The sequence below is a fragment of the Equus caballus genome, chromosome 14 (assembly GCF_041296265.1).
Source record: "Equus caballus isolate H_3958 breed thoroughbred chromosome 14, TB-T2T, whole genome shotgun sequence".
Lineage (NCBI taxonomy): Eukaryota > Metazoa > Chordata > Mammalia > Perissodactyla > Equidae > Equus > Equus caballus.
This window is the reverse complement of record NC_091697.1, coordinates 42,807,244-42,832,176: the sequence shown is the minus strand read 5'-3', so window position 1 is coordinate 42,832,176 and position 24,933 is coordinate 42,807,244. Positions and strand designations below refer to the sequence as shown.

The 24,933-nt window shown below is 38.5% G+C and overlaps 1 protein-coding gene across 3 annotated transcripts; it reads left to right on the top strand.

The window, feature by feature from the left end:
• The first annotated feature begins 4,981 nt into the window (after positions 1–4,981).
• LOC100071590 (zinc finger protein 300-like) lies at positions 4,982–19,834 on the top strand. 3 transcript variants are annotated; one of them, XM_070234000.1, is made up of 6 exons: positions 4,996–5,179; positions 7,048–7,266; positions 7,539–7,583; positions 8,319–8,445; positions 8,736–8,831; positions 15,988–19,834. In XM_070234000.1, the coding sequence occupies exons 2-6, from the start codon at positions 7,258–7,260 to the stop codon at positions 16,914–16,916; spliced, it is 1,206 nt and encodes a 401-aa protein (XP_070090101.1). In that variant the 5' UTR covers positions 4,996–5,179; positions 7,048–7,257; the 3' UTR covers positions 16,917–19,834. The 3 variants fall into 3 exon arrangements, with proteins under 3 accessions (XP_014586056.2, XP_070090101.1, XP_023473163.1); XM_014730570.3 differs by lacking the exon at positions 7,048–7,266 and having other exon boundaries at positions 4,982–5,179; XM_023617395.2 differs by lacking the exons at positions 7,048–7,266; positions 7,539–7,583.
• Positions 19,835–24,933: the final 5,099 nt, after the last annotated feature.

Sequence of the window (24,933 nt, the reverse complement as noted above, 5' to 3'; positions counted from 1 at the left end):
TGAAACACTTCTATTTACAGCATCAAATAGAACAAAATATGAAGAAATAAATTTAACAAAGAAGTACAAAATTTATGCTCTGAAAACTGCAAAACACTGTTGAAAGCAATTAAAGAAAATCTAAATAAATGGCAAAACATTTCATGTTCCGTGGTTCACAAGACTTAATATTGTGAAGACGGCAATACTCCTCAAATTGATCTATAGAGTCAACCAATTCCTATCAGAATCCTAAGAGGGTTATTTGTAGAGATTGATACTCTGATTCTAAAGCTCATATGAACACCGAAGAGTCAAAAGAATACTGAAAAAGAAAAACAGTGTTGGAAGAATGACACTTCCCAATTTCAAAACTTACTACACACAACAGTAGTCAAGAGAGTGTGATACTGGCATAAGGATAGATATATAGATCAGTAGAACAGTATAGACGGCCCAGAAAGAAATCCTTTCATTTACAGCCAATTAATTTTTGGCAAGGAAGCCAAGACCACTCAATGGAAAAAGAATAGTCTCTTCAATAAATGGTGCTGGAACAACTGGATAACACATACAAAAGAATGAAGTTAGACCCTTACCTCACATCATATGCAATAATTAACTCAAAAGGGTTCAATGACCTAAATGCAAGAGCTAAAAGTACAAAGCTCTTAGAAAAAAAAATAGGGATAAATCTTCATGACCTCAGATTTGGCAGTGGATTCTTGGTATGACACCAAAAGCACAAGCAACAAAAGAAAAATAGATAAACTGGACTTCATCACAATTAAAAACTCTTGTGCTTCAAAGGACACTTTCAAGAAAGTGAAAAGGCAACCCACAGAATGGGAGGAAGTATTTGCAAATCATATACCTGATACAAGACATATAAATAAAACTTCTGTACAAAGAACTCTATCGATACAAAGAAACTGATACAAAAGTTCTGTATAAGTTCTACATAAGAACCTTATTTATATAAAGAACTCTTACAACTCAATAATAAAAAGACAACTCAATGCAAAAGTGGACACATGATCTGAATAGACTATTTTCCAAAGAAGATATATAAATAGCCGATAAGCACATGAAACAATGCTCAACATAATTAGTCATCAAGGACCATTTTGGTTAAACATAGCGTTGCTATATGACCCAGCAATTCCACTCCTAGATACATACCAAGGAACAAATAAAACACATCTACACAAAAATTTGTACATGAATGTTTAAAGTAGCATTACTCATGCAGTCAAAGGTGGAAACAGCCCAAATGTCCATCAACTGATGAATGGACAACAAAATGTAGTATAGCCATATAACAGAATATTATCCAGTCAAAAAAGGAATGAAGTATTGACACATGCTATAATATGGATGAGTCTCAAAAGCATTATACTAAGTGAAAGAAGCCAGTCACAAAAGACCACATTTATATGAAATATCAAGAGTAGGCAAATGAATAAATAGATATGGAAAGTAGATTAGTGGTTACTTAGGGCTGGGGAGTTGGGGAATAGGGATGGATAGCTAGAGGGTACAGAGTTTCTTTTGGAGGTGATAAAAATGTTTCTAAATTGACTACAGCAATGGCTGCACATATCTGTGAATATGCTAAAAAAAAAACACTGAATTTTTTACTTTAAATGAGTGAATTGTATGGCCTGTGAGTTATATCTCAAAGTTGTTTAAAAAAACAATAACAAAATTTCAGGGTACAGCTAAAGAAATATTAACTGTCTGTACTCACACTGTGTATCCAAACTTATATTCCACTATTTGATAAATATCTTTTATTGAAATCAAATAAGCCTAGTAAATTTCCACCAGAAAAGCCACACTGATGTCTAACTTCAAGAGGTACTACATGTCCTTTCCTAGAGATTGTCCTTGCCCTCCTTCTCCTGCCTAACTTCAGATATACTTCAGATATACCTCATAGTAGCTGGTTCACGCTTTGAAAAATCCCCTCTTAAATTATGCCACATCCTTTAGACTATGATTTTCACTGTACTCCTAAAGCAGTAACTATATTGGACATGCAATTTTCTACAGCCACGAATCTTGACGCCATCTTTCCATGTACAACCTCTGTTCCTGAAAAGCATTTGCCTTCTATTGCCTTTGAATTTCTTTCAGAAAGGCAATAGAAATATGATGGTTGAGTGGATCAATGAGATATTTCTCTTCTGTACATGGCTATTACTTAAGTAGTCATTGAATACCTACTACATGCTCAGCACAGGAGCAAGAAGGAATAGGAGCTACCAATCTGGGTGCCATCAGTCAATTAAAACAAAAACAAAGGCTGCCGGCCTGGTGGTATAGTGGTTAAGTTTGCACGCTCTGCTTTGGCAGCCCAGGGTTCACAGGTTTAGATCCCAGGTGTGGACCTACACACCGCTCATCAAGCCATGCTGCAGCAGCATCCCGTGTACAAAATAGAAGACTGGCACAGATGTTAGCTCACTGACAATCTTCCTCAAGCAAAAAGAGGAGGACTGGCAACAGACGTTAGCTCAGGGCCAATCTTCCTCACTAAAACAAAAACAAAAACAAAGAAACTGAGATTTCACTTCCTTTGTCTCCCATCTGCCAGATTTTCACCTGGATAAATCCAACTTGATATGTATCTCTTTATGATCCATGGATCTCTCCTTGTTCCAACCTGAGGATGACATCTGCTTTGGAAACTTGCTGCCCTACTATAGAGAAATCATCGAGGAACTGGGTTTACTATGCTGAAGAAAGAAGAAACGGTGCCATTTTACGAGCCCCACAACGAAGCTGTCCAGCTGACCCTCAGCAAAGTAATGACCTTTCACTGGAGAGAGGAAAGAGAGCACAAAGGCACTATATATGTCAGGAACCCACCCAACTCAATCACATGAGAAGGAACAGGCGCTGGAGTGGATAATGCTGAGTTACAGAGAGGAGCCATCCTTACCCACTGAGACCAGGAGGCTGTAGTGCTCCAGCATCACATCCCTGTACAGGGTCCTCTGAGCAGGGTCTAGCTGGTGCCACTCCTCGTGGGTGAAATCTACAGCCACATCCTCGAATGACACTGGACCCTATAGTAGCACGTTCCTGTTCAATCTGAAGTGATCATTCTTGCCATTTTTACCATAGCATAAAACCTGTATGCCCAGTTCTACATCATGCGCATTGAGAAAAACGATGTAAAATTTTGTCTTTAGCAAAAAGAACCAAATGCATCAGGAGAACAAAAGTGCAAAAGAGATCTATCACAAACGGGAATTCAATAAACGCAGCATTTCAAATAAGTGAATTATTCAACAAATGGTGCTGGGAGAACTGGACAGTCAATCAGTTAAATAATAATGTTGAGATTTTATGTTTTAAAAACAATAGAATCAATAATTTCCAGATGGAGAAAAAAATCTAAATATCACAAATTATTAATACTAGCCATGCCAGGAGGAAGAGAATGTTAAATGAGAGGCCCTTTCACTTTATAATTTTTACTGTTTTTGCATTTTTTTAAATGTTTATACCAAGTAGAGATAACTTGGACCAGGAAAAAAACAGCAAAATGACTTTATAAATTGAAAAATAGAGAAAGAACTGACATTGAGTTAGGGAGTCACCTCATCAATCCTGAGACCCAGGAAAGGCTACAGAGAATCAGAGACTCCTGCTCTCTAGGCATCTGACATTGAATTATAACTAAAGAACTGCCTGTTTGAGAGAAATATTTACTCTGGAGACAGACACTCATCATTCCATCCTCTCTAGGTTTTGTCCCTGGATAAACTGTACCATAATTCCCTAAAGAAGAATGCTTATGGAGTTCAGCTCTAACATTATAACTGCCCTCTAAAAGAAATATTTCAAGACAACCACAAAAATTTACTGATACATTTATACAGGAGTATAGGTCAGGGTACCACCTATAGAAAGACCTAAAAAAATGAATTGCTTTTAGTCCTAATGGCAAGATTATTTTCATTAAAAATTCAGCTGAGAGGCCGGCCTGGTGGCTGAATGGCTAAGTTCGTGCACTCTGCTTCGGGGGCCCAGGGTTTCACTGGTTTGGATCCTGGCTGCAGACATGGCACTTCTCATCAAGCCACGCTGAGGCGGCACGATGAGAAACAGAGACATTTCTATCATTGGGGAAATCCCAAGGATTTAGAGGCCACCTTCCAGTAACCAAGGACAAATCTTTATTTCTCCAGCCAAATTCTTTATTCAAAGGTTTGGAAATCACTTCCCAGGAACCTAGAACAAAGGCCAGCCAAATTTTTTATTACACTATAGTAAATGCTGTATACGTATTTTCTTTTGTCGTAACTTTGAAGCCATATGGAAATTGGCAGAACATGTAAGGTGATTATCCAATATTATTTTTCCCAAATAACCAGATTCTCTAGAACTGTGGATACCTATCAGATAGGGCACTGATTAATGTTGCACTAGATCATTTTGGAACAGCTGCATCTTCATAATATTGAACTGCCCTGAAAAGCAAAACTGTCTCCAGGACTTTTCAAGTTTTCCTTCGTAAATACTACTCAGACAAATTAGCTATTGGTCTTCATATCGGTGTGATCAATGTAAATTTGTATGTTAGGAAATATCCCACGTGGTGACAGGATACTGATGTAAACCATTGTTAGCTCGATTTGCAGGCATTTTCATGAAATCTCTGAGATGTATTTCCCCTTCGCCATAATTATACTCACAGGCGTACTCAGGGAAATGGAAAGGCTGACCGCAAGAAATAGGAAAAGCCCTGGTCTCAAACTCAAATTCCTGAGTTAAGTCCTCAAACTTGTAGTGAAATGTGATCCTGCCTTGGAGAATTCTTGAAACGAACTAGGTCTGGTCGCTATCGCTAGGCTCGCCGCCAAGCGCGCCTTTGCGTCCCTCCATCTGGGTCTTTTTTCGGCACTGGAGCGGGGAACACAGCCCTGAAATCAGGCGGAACACACCTGACGCCTCACGCGCATGTGCAGCGCCGCAGCGCGGGCATTCTGGGAGATGTAGTTTACAATCGGAGGGAACATACTCCGGCGAGCCTCGCGCGGCGCCCTCTCCTGCGCGTGTGTACCTTTCTTGTCTTCATAACGCTGCCGCCCGGCGGTGGTGAGTCCCACGCGGCCAAGTCCCGCTCCTGGCTGGCGTTGGTTCGGACTGGAGGTGTGCCGAGGAGGACGGCGCGGGCTCGGGCGAGGTGGGGGAAGAACAATAGGGCTCAGCGGGACGTTGGGGTAGGCGTGGACTGGCGTGTGTCAAAAGCTGCAGTGACCCTGCCCAGCCAGGGTCCGTGAGCCCTGGGCAGGCGGGCTCCCGGGGCTGCGTTCTTGCTGGTCTGGGGACTCGGCGCGCTGCGCGGGCCCTGCAGGTGTCCCGCCCCCGAGTGCATCCAGCGGTGCCTGTGTCCTCAAGTGGCGGACGCCACGGTGAGGAGCGCCTTCCGGGGTGTGGAAAGAGAACCAAGCTTTACTGCAGGTCCTAAATGTTCCGGGAGAGTATGGGTGGTGAAAGCTGCTTAGTGAGTCAAGACTGGTTTATTTGCCAGTACTTTTTTAAAGTTGGGATACAATTTACACAGGATAATTTGCACATCATTTACAGAGAATAAAAGTGTAAAATTTGTTGTATACACCCATGTAACTACCACGCCCATCAAAATATAGAACATTTTAATCCCCCAGAAAGTTCTGCTCCTTTTCTGTCAACCCCTCCCCCCACGTGTCCAAGAAACAACCAGTTTTCCAATTTCTGTCTTTATAGGTTAACTTTGCCCTTCTAGAACATCGTATACATGGAATCCGACAGTAGATACTCTTGTATGCAAGCATTTTAAAGAAATTAAATAAAATACTGTAAAATAATACATATGGATCCCATGTGATATTATGGATTGTTTTATGAAACTTACTACAGGTATATATAGCTTATTACTATTTATTGAGCATCTATGAACCAGACTCTGTTCCTGGTGCTGTGACTACTTATAACATTGAATCAGACAAAAATCCCTGCCTTCATGAAATTTTAGTTTTACTTATGTCAAGAGATTTTCACATATTGAGGTATATGGGGTAACTGTTCAGGTTCAAAACTGATTTGGCTTGAACTAAAGAAGCCTGACTTAGGGGCCTGTCAAACCTACAGTGTACATCTGCTTACCCATTAAAGAATGCACTCTCTTAGGGAATGCGGACTTCCCCTCCTGCGCCCTGTTGGTCAGCCCTATTGGTAACACCGGTATTAGTCCCTTTCCCGACATCAGGGTGGTTGTTGACCTGCTAATTTTTAACTAAATACCTCTCTGAAACTTTGAAAATGTATCCAAGGCATGTTTCATGTATGTTCTTTGTTCTAAAAAGATAGAAGACTGCACTGAAAACCATGCTTCTCTGGAACACTTTCTAAGGCCTTCCAGGCTTATAATCCTCACTCTGGCCCAAGTCAAACTCACCTTATTTCTCTTATCTATAGAATATATTATTGATTATTGGTGTTGATAGCAAGTAGAGATAATAAACAATAAGCATAATAAATCAGTAAATTATATAGTGTATTAGAAGATGATGTGTTATACACAAGAAAAAGTAGCTCAAGGTAAGGGAGATGGGGCAGGGTTAAATTTAAGTAGACAGGAGAGGCCTCCTTGATGATATTTGTGTGAAGACTTGAAGAAATAGTGGAAGAGTGTGCTGAGCAGAAGGAACAGCCAGCATGGCCACACACAAACATTAACATTAGGTTGTTTTGTAAAATAGATTTGTTTCCTTAGTCAAAAAAAAACAGTGAAAGCCGCTGGTACAACACAGGTATTATTTCCGGTTTTACAGAGGCTCAGAAAGGTGAAGTGACTTGCCCAAGGTCAAATAGCCAGCAGGCAAATTGAAGCCCAAGTGTTTGCCTCACCATCTCCTACTCTTTACAATGCCTCCCAACCTAAAAGACGGCATTTGATTGAACTCTGCTCCTCCTCTGCTTCAAGCACAGGGACCTGCACCTCAGCTCCCTTGGGGAAGATTCCAGAGAGAGTGTTGAATGAATCTCACCAGATGGACGTTATATTTTCAGGGTCTGTTGATGTCTCTGCCCAGTTCCTGGGTCCCACTGAGAACCCAGTGCTGCTCCATCCTACCTTCAGACGCCAGCCCGTCCCTGCCCCCCAGCCCTGCTTAGAGTCCACAGAAGGCATGACTAGAGGGTCAGAGAAGAGTGCACACCAACTACCTTTTAACGTTTTGATAAAGATTTGACAACAGCATTTTGGATGACTGCAAATTTATGTTTGGGGTATATATCTACTTGTCTAACCAGTTCCTTAATTTGTTCTAACTTTTCATATGTTAAAAAATGCTACAACAGATATCCTTGTAGTTAAATCTTAATGCAAATCTGTGATTTTCTCACAATGAATTTTGGAAGGGCCAGGGGACGTTTTCCCACAGGATGGCATCCTCCACCCAACTACTGTGTAGCGGTTTGTTACGCCAGTGGTTCTGGGATCCTCAAGTCATACCTGGTTTCTCATGGCTCTGTCTCCTACCCTACCTCTGTCTTCATAGATCTCTGCCTTCACCCAAGGGCTACAGAAAATGACCAAGTCCCAGGTGAGCTAGTATGTTTTGCTGTATAGGAACCGTAGTGCAGGACTGTGAAAATGACCATGTGAGCTGAAATCATGCAAAGCGATCTTAATAGTCAATGGGGTTTTCCCATTGATTACAGTTGTTCTGTGACCTTTAAAAATTTTTGTCAAAACATTGAATCCTCTCTTACTGTTGGCTATACAAGTATGGGGAAATGAAGTATAGTAAAAGAAATGTTTAGTACACTGTAATTTGAAACATTGAGAATTAAAGTGTTTGATTTCTTTGTTAAAAAGAAAACTCATCAAGAGCAATTTGAACAGTGCCTTCTTATTGTATAACTTTTGATACCAAGTGAGCATATTTTCTATGCTTTGGCAAATTGGATCAGCTTCCAATATTTGATCCTTTGCACCTAGGGCAATCAGTTCTGGACATGTCATGGGTGCTCAGTAAATGTTTAATGTTAATAAATGAATCACCTAATGAATAATTAACACGTAACTATAAAATATTTCAAGTGTGAATTTTGTATCACTCACAAAATCTAACATAAACTAGACAAATGAACATCAAAACACAGGGCTAGAGGAACAGAATGAGACCAATTTGCTGTAATATTGCCCAAAGTGAAGTGGGACTAAATTTCAGGAAACATTATCAAATAATGAACATGCTTAGAACAAGTTGCTGTGCATTTTTTTCCTGTCTTATGCAATAGTGATCACTTCAGTTGGAATAGTAATGTTGTTACAGGGACCAGTATCATTCAAGGACGTGGCTGTGGATTTCACCCGGGAGGAGTGGCAGTATCTGGACCCTCCCCAGAGAGATCTGTACAAGGATGTGATGCTGGAGAACTATATCAACCTCATCTCAGTGGGTGAGGACCATTTCTTAGTGTTGATTGGCATGGGCCTGGTTGACTACTTTTCCTTTCTCTGTTGCTCCAAATTGCCAACCCTTTGAGGTACTTTTACAGTTGTGGCCCTGAGGTTATTAGACTAACATTGACAATCTTTTGGGAGATATGGCTACAAGTTTGTTTAAAGACCTCTCTTTTTCAGGTACAAGTGGGCACCTTCATCAGTTGGTCCCTGATGAAGTTCAGAGTTCAAAGCACCTGAAGCCCAGGTAGCTAGGTCCAAATCCCACATCCTTTCCCATTGACAGGATTTCAGAGCACCAAGCCAGCTGTGGTCCACAAGTTGGAACAAGGAGAAGAACCCTGGATAGTGGAGAGAAAAATCCCAAGTTGGAGCTATCCAGGTGAGTTAGGTGAAGAGGTGTATGGATGGAAGTGAATGAAGTTAGGATCACAATTGGTCAATGCGGGTGGCATCTTTGAAAAATATGCTTCAGGACTCTCTTCTTAAAGGCCTTGGACCTTTGGAAATAACTGGGGCGAGTTGACATAGTTCCTTATCTACCTGAATACCATTTCCGTGTATCACCTTCTCACATTAAAGCTCTTCTTTGCATGGGTTTTAGAACGTGACGTTTTCCCCCTCAAGTGTATTCCACCTGTGGTTCTTATCAACTTCATTTAGGACTTTGAGGAGATTTTTCTTTCTTTCTTTTTTTAATTTTGTCAAAGTATACATAACGTAGAACTTACTATTTTAACCATTTTTCAGTGTACGTGGCATTAAGTATATCCCATTGTTGTGCAACCATTATCACCATTCATCTCCAGAAGTCTTTTATCATTCCAAACTGAAACTCTCTACCCGTTAAACAGTAACCCCTCCTTCTGCTTCCCCCCAGCCACTGGTCACCACTATGTTACTTTCTGTTGCTATGAATTTGACTAGTCTAGATACCTAGATATCTAGATACTTCATATAAAGTGGAATCAGACCGTATGTGTCCTTTTGTGTCTGACTCATTTTGCTTAGCATGATATCTTCAAAGTTCATCATGTCATAGCATGTGTCAGAATGTCCTTCCTTTTTATGGCTGAATAATATTCCATTGTATGTATATACCACATTTTGTTTATCCATTCATCTGCCAGTGAACATTTGAGTTGTTTCTACCTTTTGGCTGTTCCACCTACTGGCTAGTGTGAATAATGCTTCTGTGGACATTGGTGTACAAATAATCTGTTTGAGTCCCTGCTTTCAGTTCTTTTAGGTATACACCCATAAGTGAAATTGCTGGATCATTTGGTAATTCTGTGTTTATGTTTTTAAGGAATTGTCATGAAGTTTTCCCCAGCTACTACACAATTTTACATTCCCACCAGCAGTGAATAAGATATCCAATTTCTCCACATCCTCACCAACAACTTGTTATTTTCTGTTTTGGGTTTTTTTATAATAGCCATCCCAATGGGTATGAATCACAATCCTGTTGTGATTTTGATTTGCATTTCCATAATGACTAGTGATGTTGAGCATGTTTTCATGTGCTTATTAGGCATTGGTATACCTTCCTTGGAGAAGTGTCTCTTCAAGTTCTTTGCCCATTTTTAAGTTGGGTTGTTTGTTTTCCTGTTGCTGATTTGTAGGAGTTTTTAAAAATATATTCTGGGTATTAATCTCTTATGAAATATATTATTTGCAAATATTTTCTCCTATTCTCTGGATTGTTTTTTTACGCTCTTAATGCACAAAAGGTTTTAACTTTGATAAAGTGCACTTTGCTTATTTTTTCTTCTGTTGCCTGTGCTTTTGGTGTCATATCCAAGAAATCATTGCCAAATCCAGTGTCATGATGCTTTTCCCCCATGTTTTATTCTAAGTGTTTTATAATTTTAGCTCTTAAGTTTAGGTCTTTGATCCACTTTCAGTTAATTTTTGCATGTGCTGTAAAGTGAGGATCCAACTTCTTTCCTTTGCCTGTGGATATCCAGTTTTCCCAGTGCCATTTGTTGAAAAGACTGTGCTTTTCCCATTGAGTGGTCTTGGTACACTTGTGAAACATCATTTAATGATATACATGAGGGTTTCTTTCTGGACTTCCTGTTCTATTCCATTGGTCTCTGTGTCTGTCTTTATGTCAGGACCACAGTGTTTTGATTCCTGTAGCTTTGTAGGAAGTTTTGAAATCAGGAAGTCTGAGTTGTCCAACTTTATTCTTCTTTTTCAAGATTGTTTTGAATGTATGGAGTCCCTTGAGATTCTATATGAATTTTAAGGTGCGTTTCTCTATTTCTGCACACAAGCATCATTAGGATTGGACTTAGAGTTTTTGATCTTCATTTCTCTAGCATTCTAGCCTCCCCACCGCCACCTTTGCATTGTCATAGAATCTTTTTGTTTTTTAACATTGTATTAGTTTCCAAGAGCTGCAATAAAACAAAATTGCCACAAACCAGGTGCTTAAAACAACAGAAAGTTATTGTTTCACAGTTCTGGAGGCCAGAAGTTCAAATGCAAGGAGTTGGCGGGCCGTGCTCCCTCTGAAAGCTGTGAGGAAGAAGCTGCTTCTTCCAGCTTCTGGTGGGCCCAGGCGTTCCTTGTCTTGTAACTGCGTCATTCCACCCTCTGCCTCTCTCTTTGCATTGTCTTCTCTGTCTCTACATCTTCTCCTCTTCTTAGAAGGACACCAGTCATTGGATTTAGGGCCCACCCTAGGTCCAGGATTTCGTCTCAAGATCCTGAACTAATTACATCTGCCAAGACCCTATTTTCAAATAAGGTCACATTCTGAGGTTTCAAATATAAATGAATATTTGGGGGAGACTGTTCAACCTACTACATACGTTATAGAAAATTTCAAACATATACCAAAGTGTACAAAGTAGTATAACAAACCCATGTGTACCCGTCACCCTGTTTCAACAATTATCAACATGAGGCCAATATTATTTCATCTATACTCCATTCACTCACCTTCATCCCACATCATTTTGAAGCAAATTCCGGAGACCATATTCCATCAATAAATATTAGTTTGTTTCACTAATAGGTAGTGGTATCTTAAAAGAAAGTACTTATTACCCTAAAACAGTTTAACATTTATTATTTAATGTCATCAAATGCCCAGTAAACATTCTATTTATGACTCTTAGGACCTTTTACTATGTATTGAAGCTTCACCTTTCATTCTCCTTAGCTATCTTCTATTTCGTTGATTTTATTTCTTATAAAATGCTTCAGATCTGTATCTTCTCCTCACCTGGCACTTCCCATTCTCTCCTTAATCCCTGCAGAAAGGATTCTGCCCACTCCCTGCCACTGATCTTGACCAAAACCAACCCTTCTAAGTAATTGCCTACATGCTGGTGTGCTTTTCTGCTCATTAGAGAAGTGCATTGCATAATGGTCAAGAACACAGGCTCAAAGCAGAATGCCTGGTTGAAATATCAGCTCCACTGCTTAACAGATGTGCAAATTTAGCCAACTTACTAAACCTCTTTGTGTCTCAGTTTCCTCATCTGTAAAATGAAAATAATAGCTGTACCTCACTCATAAGGTTGCAATGAGGTTTAAAAGAGTTAATATATATAAAATATTGATGTGCCAGGCACATAATTAGCACCATGTTCATTATTACATTAATGACTTTTTTTTTTTAATTTGCCTGCACCTCAGCTTGGATAACCTCACACTCACATGGTCTCAATTTTAATTTCTTACTTTTAAAAAATTTCACTAGGGGCCGGCCTGGTGGCACAGTGGTTAAAGTTCACATGTTCCACTTCGGCAGCCCGGGGTTCACCAGTTCAGATCCCAGGTGCTGACATGGCACTGCTTGGCAAGCCGTGCTGTGGCAGGCATCCCACTTTTAAAGTAGAGGAAGATGGGCATGGATGTTAGCTCAGGGCCAGTCTTCCTCAGCAAAAAGAGGAAGACTGGCAGCAGATGTTAGCTCAGGGGTAATCTTCCAAAAAAAAAATTTCACTAGATTGTCTCATTTTTCTCTGTATAGTGTCACTCCCTCAACAGGTTCATTAAGCTCCTTACCATGGAGGTCTCAATGACATACCCTCTGTATGACTACTGTTCACTTCGAAAGCTTCCACCCAGTCCAAAGCATCACTGACTCTTGTATGGATGAGCACAGTAGGTTCCTCACTGGCCTCCCTGCGTCCAGACCTGTCCCCCAACAACCTGTTTATCACATAGCAGCTAGAAGGACCCTGTTAAATTTTGGGTTAGGTCATGTCATTGCCCTAGGTAAAACAAATTAAAATCTTTCAATAGCTTGTTTCTCCATAGTTTCCTTTTTTTTGCCTTTAAAAAATGTCTTTTAGGGGCCTGCCCAGTGGCGCAGCAGTTAAGTTTGCATGTTCTGCTTCAGCAGCCCAGGGTTTGCCGGTTCAGATCCCGGGTGCGGACATAGCACCGCTTGGCAAGCCATGCCATGTAGGCATCCCACATATAAAAAAAAAGTAGAAGATGAGCATGGATGTGAGCTCAGGGCCAGTCTTCCTCAGCAAAAAGAGGAGGATTGGCAGCAGATGTTAGCGCAGGGCTAATCTTCCTCAAAAAAAAAAAAAGTCTTTTATATCCCCCTTTTTCTCTGTATAGGATAAGCCTGATAAAAGGAATCTTGAGTTGTTCCATATTACCTAACATATGATATTTAAATTCTTAAGTCCTTCAGCTCTGGCCTCTCTAATGTTAATTTTTCCTTCTTCCCCCAAACTTAGCTTTATTCCTGTTGAAAATCTAATTAATGACCTAAGTAGGTAATGATTCTGGCCACCATTACAGTGTGTGTGGTGGGGGGGGCGGGGGGTTTCCCCACACCACCAAGGAATTTTCCAAGACCAGCTGGGTGTCTGAGAATTCAACTCAATTCAGACACTGTTTACTCAGAGATAGCATCAGATTCCACAGGTTAAGGGCTCAGTCCCACAAGACCACCCTCCACGTCACATGCCAATTGCAAGCCCACATTGTTACCTGTGCTTCTCACTGACTGGCTATAAGTCAGAGGTTGCCACATTCCCTGCTCCCTCCAGGTTCAATTAATTTGCTAGACAGGCTCACAGATCTCAGGAAACCCATTTACTTGATTACTGATTTATTACAAATGATATTAAAGGATGTGAATCAACAGCCAGATGAAGACATACATAGGACAAGGTCCTGAACTAAGGAACTTCTATCCTGGTAGAGTTGGGACCTGACATGGTGGTACATGAAAGCATTCTGGTTCCCCAACCTTGAATCTCTCTGAACCCCCTGCTTTTGGGTTTTTATGGAGGCTTCATTTGATTGATTAGGTCATTTGCCATTGGTGACTGGTTCAACCTCCAGCCCTCTCCCCTCCCCAGGGGGACAGGGGGGTGGGACTGAAAGTTCCTAGCCTCTAATCACATGATCAGCTCCACTGGCAGGGAGCCCCCATCCTTAGGTGCTTTCCAAAGTCACCTCATAACAACAAAAGACACCTTTCTCTCTCTCAACACTTAGGAAATTCCAAGTGTTTTAGTAGCTCTGTGCCAGAAACTAGGATGAAGACCACATATTTATTTGTTATTATAAATCACAATATCACACTGGGCCAAAAGTTACGTTTTGGAGCTTCTGAGGTACCAATGTTGGATACAGAATGGAAATCTACTCTCTTTAAAGATTTGACTTATATATTGGGAACTGGGCCAGGAAGCTCAGTAGTGCTGTCAAATTCTGAGCTAAGGAGTGACTTTTGTTGACCAATTATAGGGTAGACTCTGATAGACTTAAACAAAACAAAGTTTATTCAGGGCTTGTTAGGACTGTAGCCTGGGAAAAACACAAATTCAAGTAGCCCTTGAATTGTGTTTCCCACACTGAAAGGGAGAAGGAAGGTATTCTAGTGCTCACTAACAAGGGCAAAGGAAAAAAGGGAAGGAGTGTCCTTTGACAAATTCCAGGCACAAGGTAATCATTCAGGTGAGGGTTGGTTGACACAAGCCATTAAACTTAGGAATGAGGGAGATGACTCTAATAGGAAGAGGTCTCTGTCCCAATAATCTTATTGTCTTTGGGAATGAGGTCTTTGTCTTGATAATGTATCGTCCTTGAGAAGACTTTCAGATGCATTTCAGGCATCTAAAGAGTTCAAGAGTTCATCCTGAAGGAGGAATTTGTTCCTCTCCTTCTCATGTCCACCTGACTCCATTTTACCAGCTTAATGTGAGAGACTTCATCTTTTTTCAATTCCACACTTTATTGCTCTGGATGCAGGTAGCATAATTGTAACAGTACCCAGGTACTGCTGGAGGTTTATAAAGCAGATGAAAATTAAGATTGATAGGAATTTAGATCCAGGGTAGAAATCTGCTTCTTAAGGTCTCCACATTAATAGAATCCACAAGTTTGGAAAGCATGATATAAAGCAGAAAGTGCCAAGCACATAGTTGTATAAAAATAAGTAATAATACATATAAGAATAATATCTAACTAGTAAAACTTATTGTCTACCAGGCAGTATTCTGAGTAGTTTACATGTATTGACTCATTTAATGTTCACAACCCTACAAGGAAGGTGCTGTTATTATCCTTTTTTAATGAGAAGGGGAAATTGAGGCCCAAAGAGATCAAGTAACTTGACCTGTGCCACACATCCAATTAGTGACTGAGCTAGGATTGGAACACTAGTAATCTGGATTTAGAGCCCACGTGTGTAACTGCAATTCCTCTGCCATATGTTGTAGGTAGAGAGCAAGGTGGGGAGAGTATTTAAAAGTCAGGGTTGATGCAGTATCTGTGAATTATTACAGAATTAGGTGATACACTCAGCAATCAGAATTCAGTAGTGAGTCTAATCCCAAGGCAAATAGGATTTGGCTTATCCTATGGCCCATTTTTCTCTTACTGGACATATGAATTCCTGGGCCCTCACACCCACACAAGAATGAATTACTGTGGTATGGCTTTTTGAAGCACTGGCTACAAAGATGTTTCTGTTTACAGGTGGAATTGATGGTTTTGTAAAATCAGTTTCATGTCGATGGGTAAATAGACAGGAGCTCAAAGACACTGGAAACAGAGACACAAGTGAAGATTAAACTATAGTGATCCAGCAATGAGTTGATGAAGCACTAGCTCACATCCCTCTGTTCCTCGTCCAGTCCTTCCTTTATTCCCTCTAATCGCCATTTCACCCTAGTCATTTAATTCTCATAGATGGGCTCTCCCAAATGGCCCTCAAGCAGCTGTCCTTCTTTGTTCCTTTTACTACTCCTTGGGATTATTTCCATTTTTCTCCCCAGTTTGCAAAGTCCTGTTTATGTATAGCTAGATATATTTGTGCTCTTTCTATAGTCTCTGTTTCTGTGTCTACTATTAGAATTTTTTTTTTAAGTTGTGGTTTTCTTGTAAAACTCCGGGGTACAGATTCTGTGTAGCCTTAGTATTTCTTTTAGATATGGATATTAGACCTGAAAGTAAAGATTCAATCTCACAATAGGGCGAAGAGTTATGAGGCATAATACTTTAGCAGAAATATTCACCAACATGTAGTTTATTGTGCTTCCTTCTAGACGAAGTCTTGCAAGTTGATGACCATGTGGAGAGGCAGCAGGAGAACCCAAAAACACTTTCGAGGCATGTTGCATTCACTGACCAGGAAACTGTGACTGAGGAGAAGGGTCACAAGTGTAATGCACTTGGAAATATATTTCCTCTGAGCACAGACTTTGTTTCTTCAAAACAAAGATTCCAAAAACATGACTCTGATGGTAGGAGTTTGAACTATTTAGACTCATTTAGCAGTCATAGAAGATATGAAAGAAAGAATGAATGTAGTGAATGTGGGAAACCCTTCTTCCAGAGGTCAGACCTCATTATACACAAGAGAATTCATACAGGAGAAAAGCCCTTTGTATGTACTGAGTGTGGGAAAGCCTTCAGGAAGAAATCAAATCTCATTATGCATCTGAGAATCCATACTCGAGAGAAACCTTATGAGTGTACTGAATGTAGAAAAGCCTTCTCCCATAAGTCACACCTCGTTGAACATCAGAGAATTCACACTGGGGAAAAGCCCTATGAATGTAATGAATGTGGGAAAGCCTTTTTCCAAAAATCACACCTCAACATTCACAAGAGAACTCATACTGGAGAGAAACCCTTTGTGTGTGAAGAATGTGGGAGAGCCTTCAGCATGAAGTCGCATCTCTTTGTACATCAGAGAATACACACAGGAGAGAAACCTTATGTATGCACCAAGTGTGAGAGAGCATTCAGTAAAGTGTCATGCCTTATTAGACATCAGAAAATTCATACTGGGGAGAAACCTTATGAATGTAATGAATGTAAAAAAACATTTTCTGAGAAGTCTGACCTCATTATACATCACAGAACTCACACAGGAGAAAAACCCTATGAATGCAATCATTGTGGGAAAGCCTTCAGACATAGCTCGGCCTTTGGTCGACATAAGAGGACGCATAAGGAAAAAGTCCCTTAAAGAGAAACTAATGTGGGCATATCTTCAACTAAAAATTACAGTGACAGAAAGCCTTCAGTAGAAATCAAACTTTATTATGTATCAAAAAGTCTAAGGAGAAGCCCGTTAATTCAAAGTATTTAGAAAAGTATGTAGCTATGTTTCTGTGGAAATCATATCCAGATGTAATGCCAAAGTATTTCTAGGAGATATTACAAAAAGTACACCTCCTTGCTAAAGGATAAATGCTCACTGTGGACTATAAAGGCTTCTGAAATTTTAATAAACATACTACTCAGAACAAAATTTAAAAACCATAGATGAATAATCCTCAAAATATGAAAGCATTATATTCCTAGTTGTACTACATTATGTTATGCACCACACAACATAAATCATATGTGTTGGAATTGCATATGTGAAGCTAACATAATTATGAATATAAAATATGTATTATATATACAATGTCATCTACCAAAATTTTCCACATTAAAATCATTTTTTATTTTATTAGATTATGAATTATAACAAAAAATATGACATTCAATAAGAATTCTAAAGTGTAAGATAATCTTTTTTTCCTGTTGCTTGCTGGTGTATATAAAAGACTTATGCTACTTTTTGATCAGTGATAGAGTATATAAAGATGTTGTTATTTATGGTAAATATATAAATATGAGATAGGTACATGACAATGAGCAAAAGAAAATCGCCATGGCCTCCTATAACACACTACAATTTAAATAGTGGTTTTTGCTGAGTAAATTACCCCGTTCTTACATACTCTTATTGTCCCCCCAACCAAATTCATATGTTGAAGCTCTGATGCTCAGTACCTCAAAAATGTGACTAATTGGAGATAGGGCCTTTAAAGTGTAGTTAAGTTAAAATGAGGCCATTAGGGTGGGCTCTAATCTAATCTGACTGGTGTCCTTATAAAGAGGAGATTGGGATGCAAAGGGTGTGAGTGCACAGAGGAAAGAGCACATGAAGAGGAAGCAGGAGGGCAGACTCAGAGGAAACTGACACTGCCTGCCCCTTGATCTGGGACTTATAACCTCCAGAACTGTGAGAAAACAAATTTCTCTTTAAGCCAACCATTCTATGGTATTTTTTTTATGGCAGCACTAGCAAATGATATACATACTACTGCTCTTTTTCACTGGATTACTTCAAAATATGAATATACAAATTATGAGTACTTACATAATTCAACAATATGATTAGGGGCTGCTTGTACTGTGCACCATTTCTATATATTTGGCATTTTCTAATTTACCTTGTGGTAGAATCATAAGAAATACTTTCATAAGGATTCTACAATTCAGAAATATAAGGATTTTTTTCAGGGAGAATTGTTCACTTAAAAAAATAGAATCCATTCAATGGTAGGTATTCTGTAAATTTCCATGTGAATATCTGTGACATTAGAAATCAACTTGGTTCCACTCCTGGAACATTTAGACTGGTGATGAGAGGGGAGCACATTGCTGGGCTTCATAAGGCATCTCTTACATAAGGCCACTTCTTCAAGATTGGGAGATGTAGCTGATGTACCTAATACATAGATGTAAATATAGAGAAATAGGCAAAATGAGGAGACAGAGGACCATGTTCCAAATACAGGAACAGTACAAATCCTCAGAAAAAGAACTAAGCAAAACAGAAGTAAACAATATACCTGATAAAGATTATAAACTAATAGTCATAAGGATGCTCTCTAATATTGGGAGAAGAATACATGAATACAATAAGAACTTCAACAAAGAAATGGAAAATATAAAACACCAATCAGAACTGAAGCATACAATAATGGAAATGAAAAATTCACTACAGGGACTCAATAGCAGAGTAGATGATACAGAAGAACAGATCAGTGAGCTGGACAAAAGGCTACAGGAAATTAAACAAGCTGAACAGAAAAAAATCTAAAAGAATGAGGACAGTCTAAGGCACATCTAAGACAACATCAAGTGCACTAACATCTGTATCATAGGTGTCCCAGAAGGAGAAGAGAGAGACAAAAGGGCAGAGAATCTATTTGAAGAAATAATAGCTGAAAACTTTCCTAACCTAAGGGAGGAAACAGACATCTAGGTATAGGAAGCACAGAGAGCACCAAAGAAGATGAACCCAAAGAGATGTCTTCACACCAAGATATGTTATAATTAAAATGTCAAGAATTAAAAATAGAGAGAATCCCAAAAGCTGCAAGAGAAAGGCAACAAGTTACATACAAAGGAAACCCTAGATGGCTATCAGCTGACTTCTCAGCAGAAACATTACAGGCTAGCAGGGATTGGCATGATATATTTAAAGTGCTGAAAGGAAAAAACCTACAGCCGAGAATACTCTACCCAGCAAGGTTATCATTCAGAATGGAAGGAGAAATAGAGTTTTCCAGACAAGCAAAAACTGAAAGAGTCTATCACCAATAAATCAGTCTCACAAGAAATGTTAAAGGGATTTAAGTGGAAAAGAAAAGACTACAAATAGGAATAATAAAGTTATCAAAATAAAATCACTGGTAAAGGGAAATATACAGTAAAGGTAGCAGATCAACCACCTATGAAGCTAATATGAAGGTCAAAAGAAAAAAGTACTAAAATTATTTCCATGATAAGAGGTTAACAAATACACTCAGAAAAGGTGTTAAATATAATGTCAAAAACATAAAATGTGAGAGGAGGGGAGTAAAAGAGTAGAGCTTTTAGCAAGAGGTCAAACTTAAGAGACTATCAACTTGATATAGATTGCTATTTATGTACGTTATTATATATGAACCTCAGGGTAATCACAAACCAGAAACCTATAAAAAAATACGCAAAAAAATTAGGAGAAAGGAACCCAAACACAATACTAAAGAAAGCCATCAAACCATAAGGGAAGAGAGCAAGAGAAGAAGAAAGGAACAGAGAAGAACTACTAAAACATCCAGGAAAAAAGTAACAAAAGGGCAGTAAGTACATACTTATTAGCTACTCTAAATGTCAATGGACTAATGCTCCAATCAAAAGGCATAGGGTGGCCAATTGGATTAAAAAAAAAAGACCCAAATATATATGCTGCATACAGGAGATGCACTTCAGACCTAAAGACACTCACAAACTAAAAGTGAAGGGATGGAAAAAGATACTGCATGTAAATGCCAATGAAAAGAATGCTGGAGTACTTATATCAGACAAAGTAGACTTTAAAACAAAAACTGTAACAAGAGACAAAGAAGGGCACTACATAATGATAAAGGGAATAATCCAACACGAGGATATAACACTTATAAATATCTATGCACCGAACATTGGAGCACCTAAATATATAAAGCAATCATTAACAGACATAAAGGGAGAAATAGACAATAACACAATAATAGTAGGGAACTTTAACACTCTACTTATACCAATAGATAGATCATCCAAACAGAAGATCAATAATGAAACATTGGCCTTAAATGACACATCAGACCAGATGGACTTAGTAGATACATAGAAAACTTTTCATCCAAAAACAATGGAATACACATTCTTTTTGAATGCATGTGGAACATTCTCCAGGATTGATCACATATCAGGCCGCAAAACAAGTCTCAATAAATTTAAGAAGACTGAAATAATACCAAGCATCTTTTCTGACCACAAATGTATGAAACTAGAAATCAACTACAGGAAGAAAATCAGAAAAGCCACAAATACATGGAGAGTAAACAAAATCCTACACAAGAACTATTGGGTCAATGAAGAAATGAAAGGAGAAATCAAAAAGTACCTGGAGACAAATGAAAATACAACGTGCCAAAATTTATGAGATATAGCAAAAGCAGTTCTAAGAGGGAAGTTTATAGCAATACAGGCCTACCTCAATAAGCAAGAAAAATCTCAGATAAACAAGACCACAGAGCACTTAAAGGAACTAGAAAAAGGAAGAACAAACAAATCCTAAAATCAGTAGAAGGAAGAAAATATAAAAATCAGAGCAGAAATAAAGAGAGACTAAAAAAAAGCAGAAAAAGTCTATGAAACTAAGAACTGGTTCCTTGAAAAGATAAACAAAATTGACAAAATTTAGCTAGACTCACCAAGAAAAATAAAGTGCTCAAATAAATAAAATCATAAACAAAGGAGAAATTACAAAAGAAACCTCAGAAATACAAAAGATTATAAAAGAATACTATGAAAAGCTATATGCCAACAAATTGGATAATCTAGAAGAAATGGATAAATTCTTAGAATCATATAAGCTTCCTGAATCAAAACCGAATCAAGAAGAAATAGAGAATTTGAATAAACCAATCACCAGTAAGGAGATTGAAACAGCAATCAAAAACCTCCCCAAAAATGAAAGTCCAGGACCAGATGGCTTCCCTGGCGAATTCTACCAAACATTCAAAGAAGACTTAATATTGATCCTTTTCAAACTCTTCTTAAAAAATTAAAGAGAAAGGGAAGCTTCCTAATTTATACTATGAGGCAAACATTAGCCTGATACCAAAACCGGACAAAGACAACACAAAAAAAGAAAATTACAGGCCAATATCACTGATGAACATTGATGCAAAAATCCTCAACAAAATACTAGTAAATCAAATACAACAATACATTAAAAAGATCATACACCATGATCAAGTGGGATTTATTCCAGGGATGCAGGGATGGTTCAACATCTGAAAATCAATCAATGTGATACACCACATTTACAAGATGAAAAATAACAATCACATGATCATCTCACTAGATGCGGAGAAAGCATTTGACAAGATACAGCATCAATTTATGATAAAAAAAAAACTCTGAATAAAATGGGTAAGAAGGAAAGTACTTCAACATAATAAAAGCCATATATGAGAAACCCACAGCTAATATCATATTCAATGGAGAAAAACTGAAAGCCATTCCTTTAAGAATTGGAATCAGACAGGAATGCCCACTTTTGCCACTCTTATTTAATTTAACATGGTATTGGAAGTCCTAGCCAGAGCAATCAGGGAAGAAAAAGAAATAAAAGGGATCCAAAATGGAAAGGAAGAAGTGAAATTGTCATTATTTGTAGATGAGATGATTTTATGTATAGAAAACCCTACAGAATACACCAAAAAACTTTCAGAAATAATAAATGAATACAATAAAGTTGCAGGATACAAAATCAACATACAAAAATCGGTTGTGTTTCTATATACTAACAATGAAGTTCCAAAAAGAAATTAATACAATCCCATTTATAATTGCAACAAAAAGAATAAAATACTTAGGAATAAATTTAACTAAAGAGGTGAAAGACTATACAACATTGTTGAAAGAAATTAAAGAAGACAAAGAAATGCAAAGGTATTCTGTGCTCTTGGATTGGGAGAATTAACATAGTTTAAAATGTTCACACTTGCTAAAGCAATCTATAGATTCAATGCAATCCCTATTAAAGTTCCAACAACATTTCTCACAGAAATAGAAGAAAGAATCCTAAAATTTATATGGAACAACAGAAGACCCTGAATAGCCAAAGGAATCCTGAGAAAAAAGAACAAAGTTGGAAGCATCACACTCCCTGATTTCAAAATATACTACAAAGCTATAGTAATCAAAACAGCATGGTACCGGCACAAAAACAGACATACAGATCAATGGAAAAGAATCAAGAGCCCAGAAATAAACCCACACATCTATGGAAAGTTAATTTTCAACAAGGAAGCCAAGAACATACAATGGAAAAAGGAAGTCTCTTCAACAAATGGTATTGGGAAAGCTGGGCAGCCACACGCAAAAGAGTGAAAGTAGACCATTATCTTACACCACACACAAAAATTAACTCAAAATAGATTAAAGGCTTGAGTATAAGACCTGAAACCATAAAACTTCTAGAAGAAAACATAGGCAGTATGATCTTCGAAATTAGTCTTAGCATATTTTCAAATACAATGTCTGACCAGGCAAGGGAAACAAAAGAAAAAATAAACAAATGGGACTACATCAGACCAAAAAGCTTCTGCACAGCAAAGGAAACCATCAACAAAATGAAAAGACAACCTAATAATTGGGAGAAGATATTTGCAAACTATATATCTGATGAGAGGTTAATATCCAAAATACATTTCCAAAATATAAAGAACTCATACATCTCAACAACGAAAAAACAAAAAACCCAATTAAAAAATGAGCAAAAGATCTGAAGAGATATTTTTCCCAAGAAGATATACAGATGGCCCTTGGGCATGTGAAAAGATGTTCAGCATCACTAATTATCAGGGAAATGCAAACCAAAACTACAATGAGATATCACCTCAAAACCGTCAGAATGGCTACAATTAACAAAGCAAGAAACAACAAGTGTTCGAGAGAATGTGGAGAAAAGGGAACTCTCATACACTGCTGGTGGGAATGCAAACTGGCGCAGCCACTATGGAAAACAGGATGGAGATTCTTCAAAAAATTAAAAATAGAACTACCATATGACCCAGCTATTCCAGTTCTGGGTATTTATCCAAAGAACATGGAAACACAAATGCATATAGATGTATGCCCATCTGTTCATTGCAACATTATTCATAATAGACAAGACTTGGAAATGTCCTAAGTGCTCATCAAGGGATGAATGGGTAAGGAAGATGTGGTATATGTACACAGTAGAATACTACTCAGCTATATAAAAAAATGAAATCTTACCATTTGTGACAACACGGATGTGGCTTGAGGATATCGTGCTGAGTGAAATAAGTCAGATGGACAAAGTCAAATACCATATGATCTCACTCATAAATAGATAACAACAACAAACAAACACATAGATACAGAGATTAGATTGTTGGTTACCAGAGGGGAAGGGGGAGGGAGGAGGGCAAAAGGGGTGACTGGCCACAAGTGTGTATGGTGATGGGTTGTGGTTAGTCTTTGGGTGGTGAGCATGATGTAATCTACACAGAAATCGCAATATAATGATGTACACCTGAAATTTATATAATGTTGTAAACCAATTTTACCTCAATAAAAAATAATAAAATAAAAATTAAACAAACGTGAACTCTGGACAAACTAAAAAATAAAGAAATAAGCTTGTTCCTAGATTAACTAAAAATGGAACCTCAATGTCCTAAAGTGAGTTTTAACAGAGAACTCGGAAAACAGAGGAAATGTACAAGAGGCAGAGTAAGAGCTCATTCTGGAGCCAGTCGATCCAGATTCTGCTGTTTTGAACCTCATTTACTCTTCTGTGAATTAGAAGTAATGGCACCAGAATTTGTTGGATTATTGCAAGGATTATACAAGATAGTATATGTATGGTGTTCTTAAGATGTTAGCTGTTTTATTTTTTTTTTTTCCTTTTTCTCCCAAAGTCCCCTGGTATATAGTTGTGTACTTTTAGTTGTGGGTCCTTCTAGTTGTGGCATGTGGGATGCCGCCTCAGCATGGCCTGATGAGCGGTGCCGTGTCTGCACCCAGGATCCAAACCGGTGAAACCCTGGGCCGCCGCAGTGGAGTGAGCGAACTTAACCACTGGGCCCCTGGGCCGGCCCCTGTTTTATATTTTTCAAGGATGTAATTGACGCTCCCCTTCTAATTAGACAGACAAGAGGCTGACCTGGTGGCGTAGTGGTTAAGTTCGCACACTCCACTTCGGGGCCTGGGGTTCACAGGTTCGGACCCCAAGTGCAGACCATTGCCCCTGTATTGAGTCACTGAGTTTAGGGGTTTGTCCTCGCGGTGTTCTGCTAATGTAACAAAAACTAAAATTTGAGGCATTGGTTAGCACTCAGGCAGTGAGAAAACTGATGTCAGAAGCTGGAAAGATGGTGACAAACTGGCAAAACATTTGGTAAAATTGTCTTTTCTACATACAACTGTGCCGACAGCTCTAGGAGATATTAGAAAACAGAATATTAGTGATATTTACTGATTGATATTAGCTGCATTTGGCAAGCTATTAACAAGAAAGAGATCAACTCAGGACAAATTAGTGATTGACAAACCAACATAAAAACAAATGAGAGTCCAGAAATTTGGGGCCTTACAGAGTTAAAAAACAAAGAAACTATTTCTAGACTTCCAATAGTAAG

Coding starts and splice junctions, on each gene's coding strand:
- LOC100071590 (XM_070234000.1), top strand. Junction 7,584..8,318: donor AGAAAATGACCAAGTCCCAG/GTGAGCTAGTAT, acceptor ATGTTGTTACAG/GGACCAGTATCATTCAAGGA. Junction 8,446..8,735: donor TATCAACCTCATCTCAGTGG/GTGAGGACCATT, acceptor TCCCATTGACAG/GATTTCAGAGCACCAAGCCA.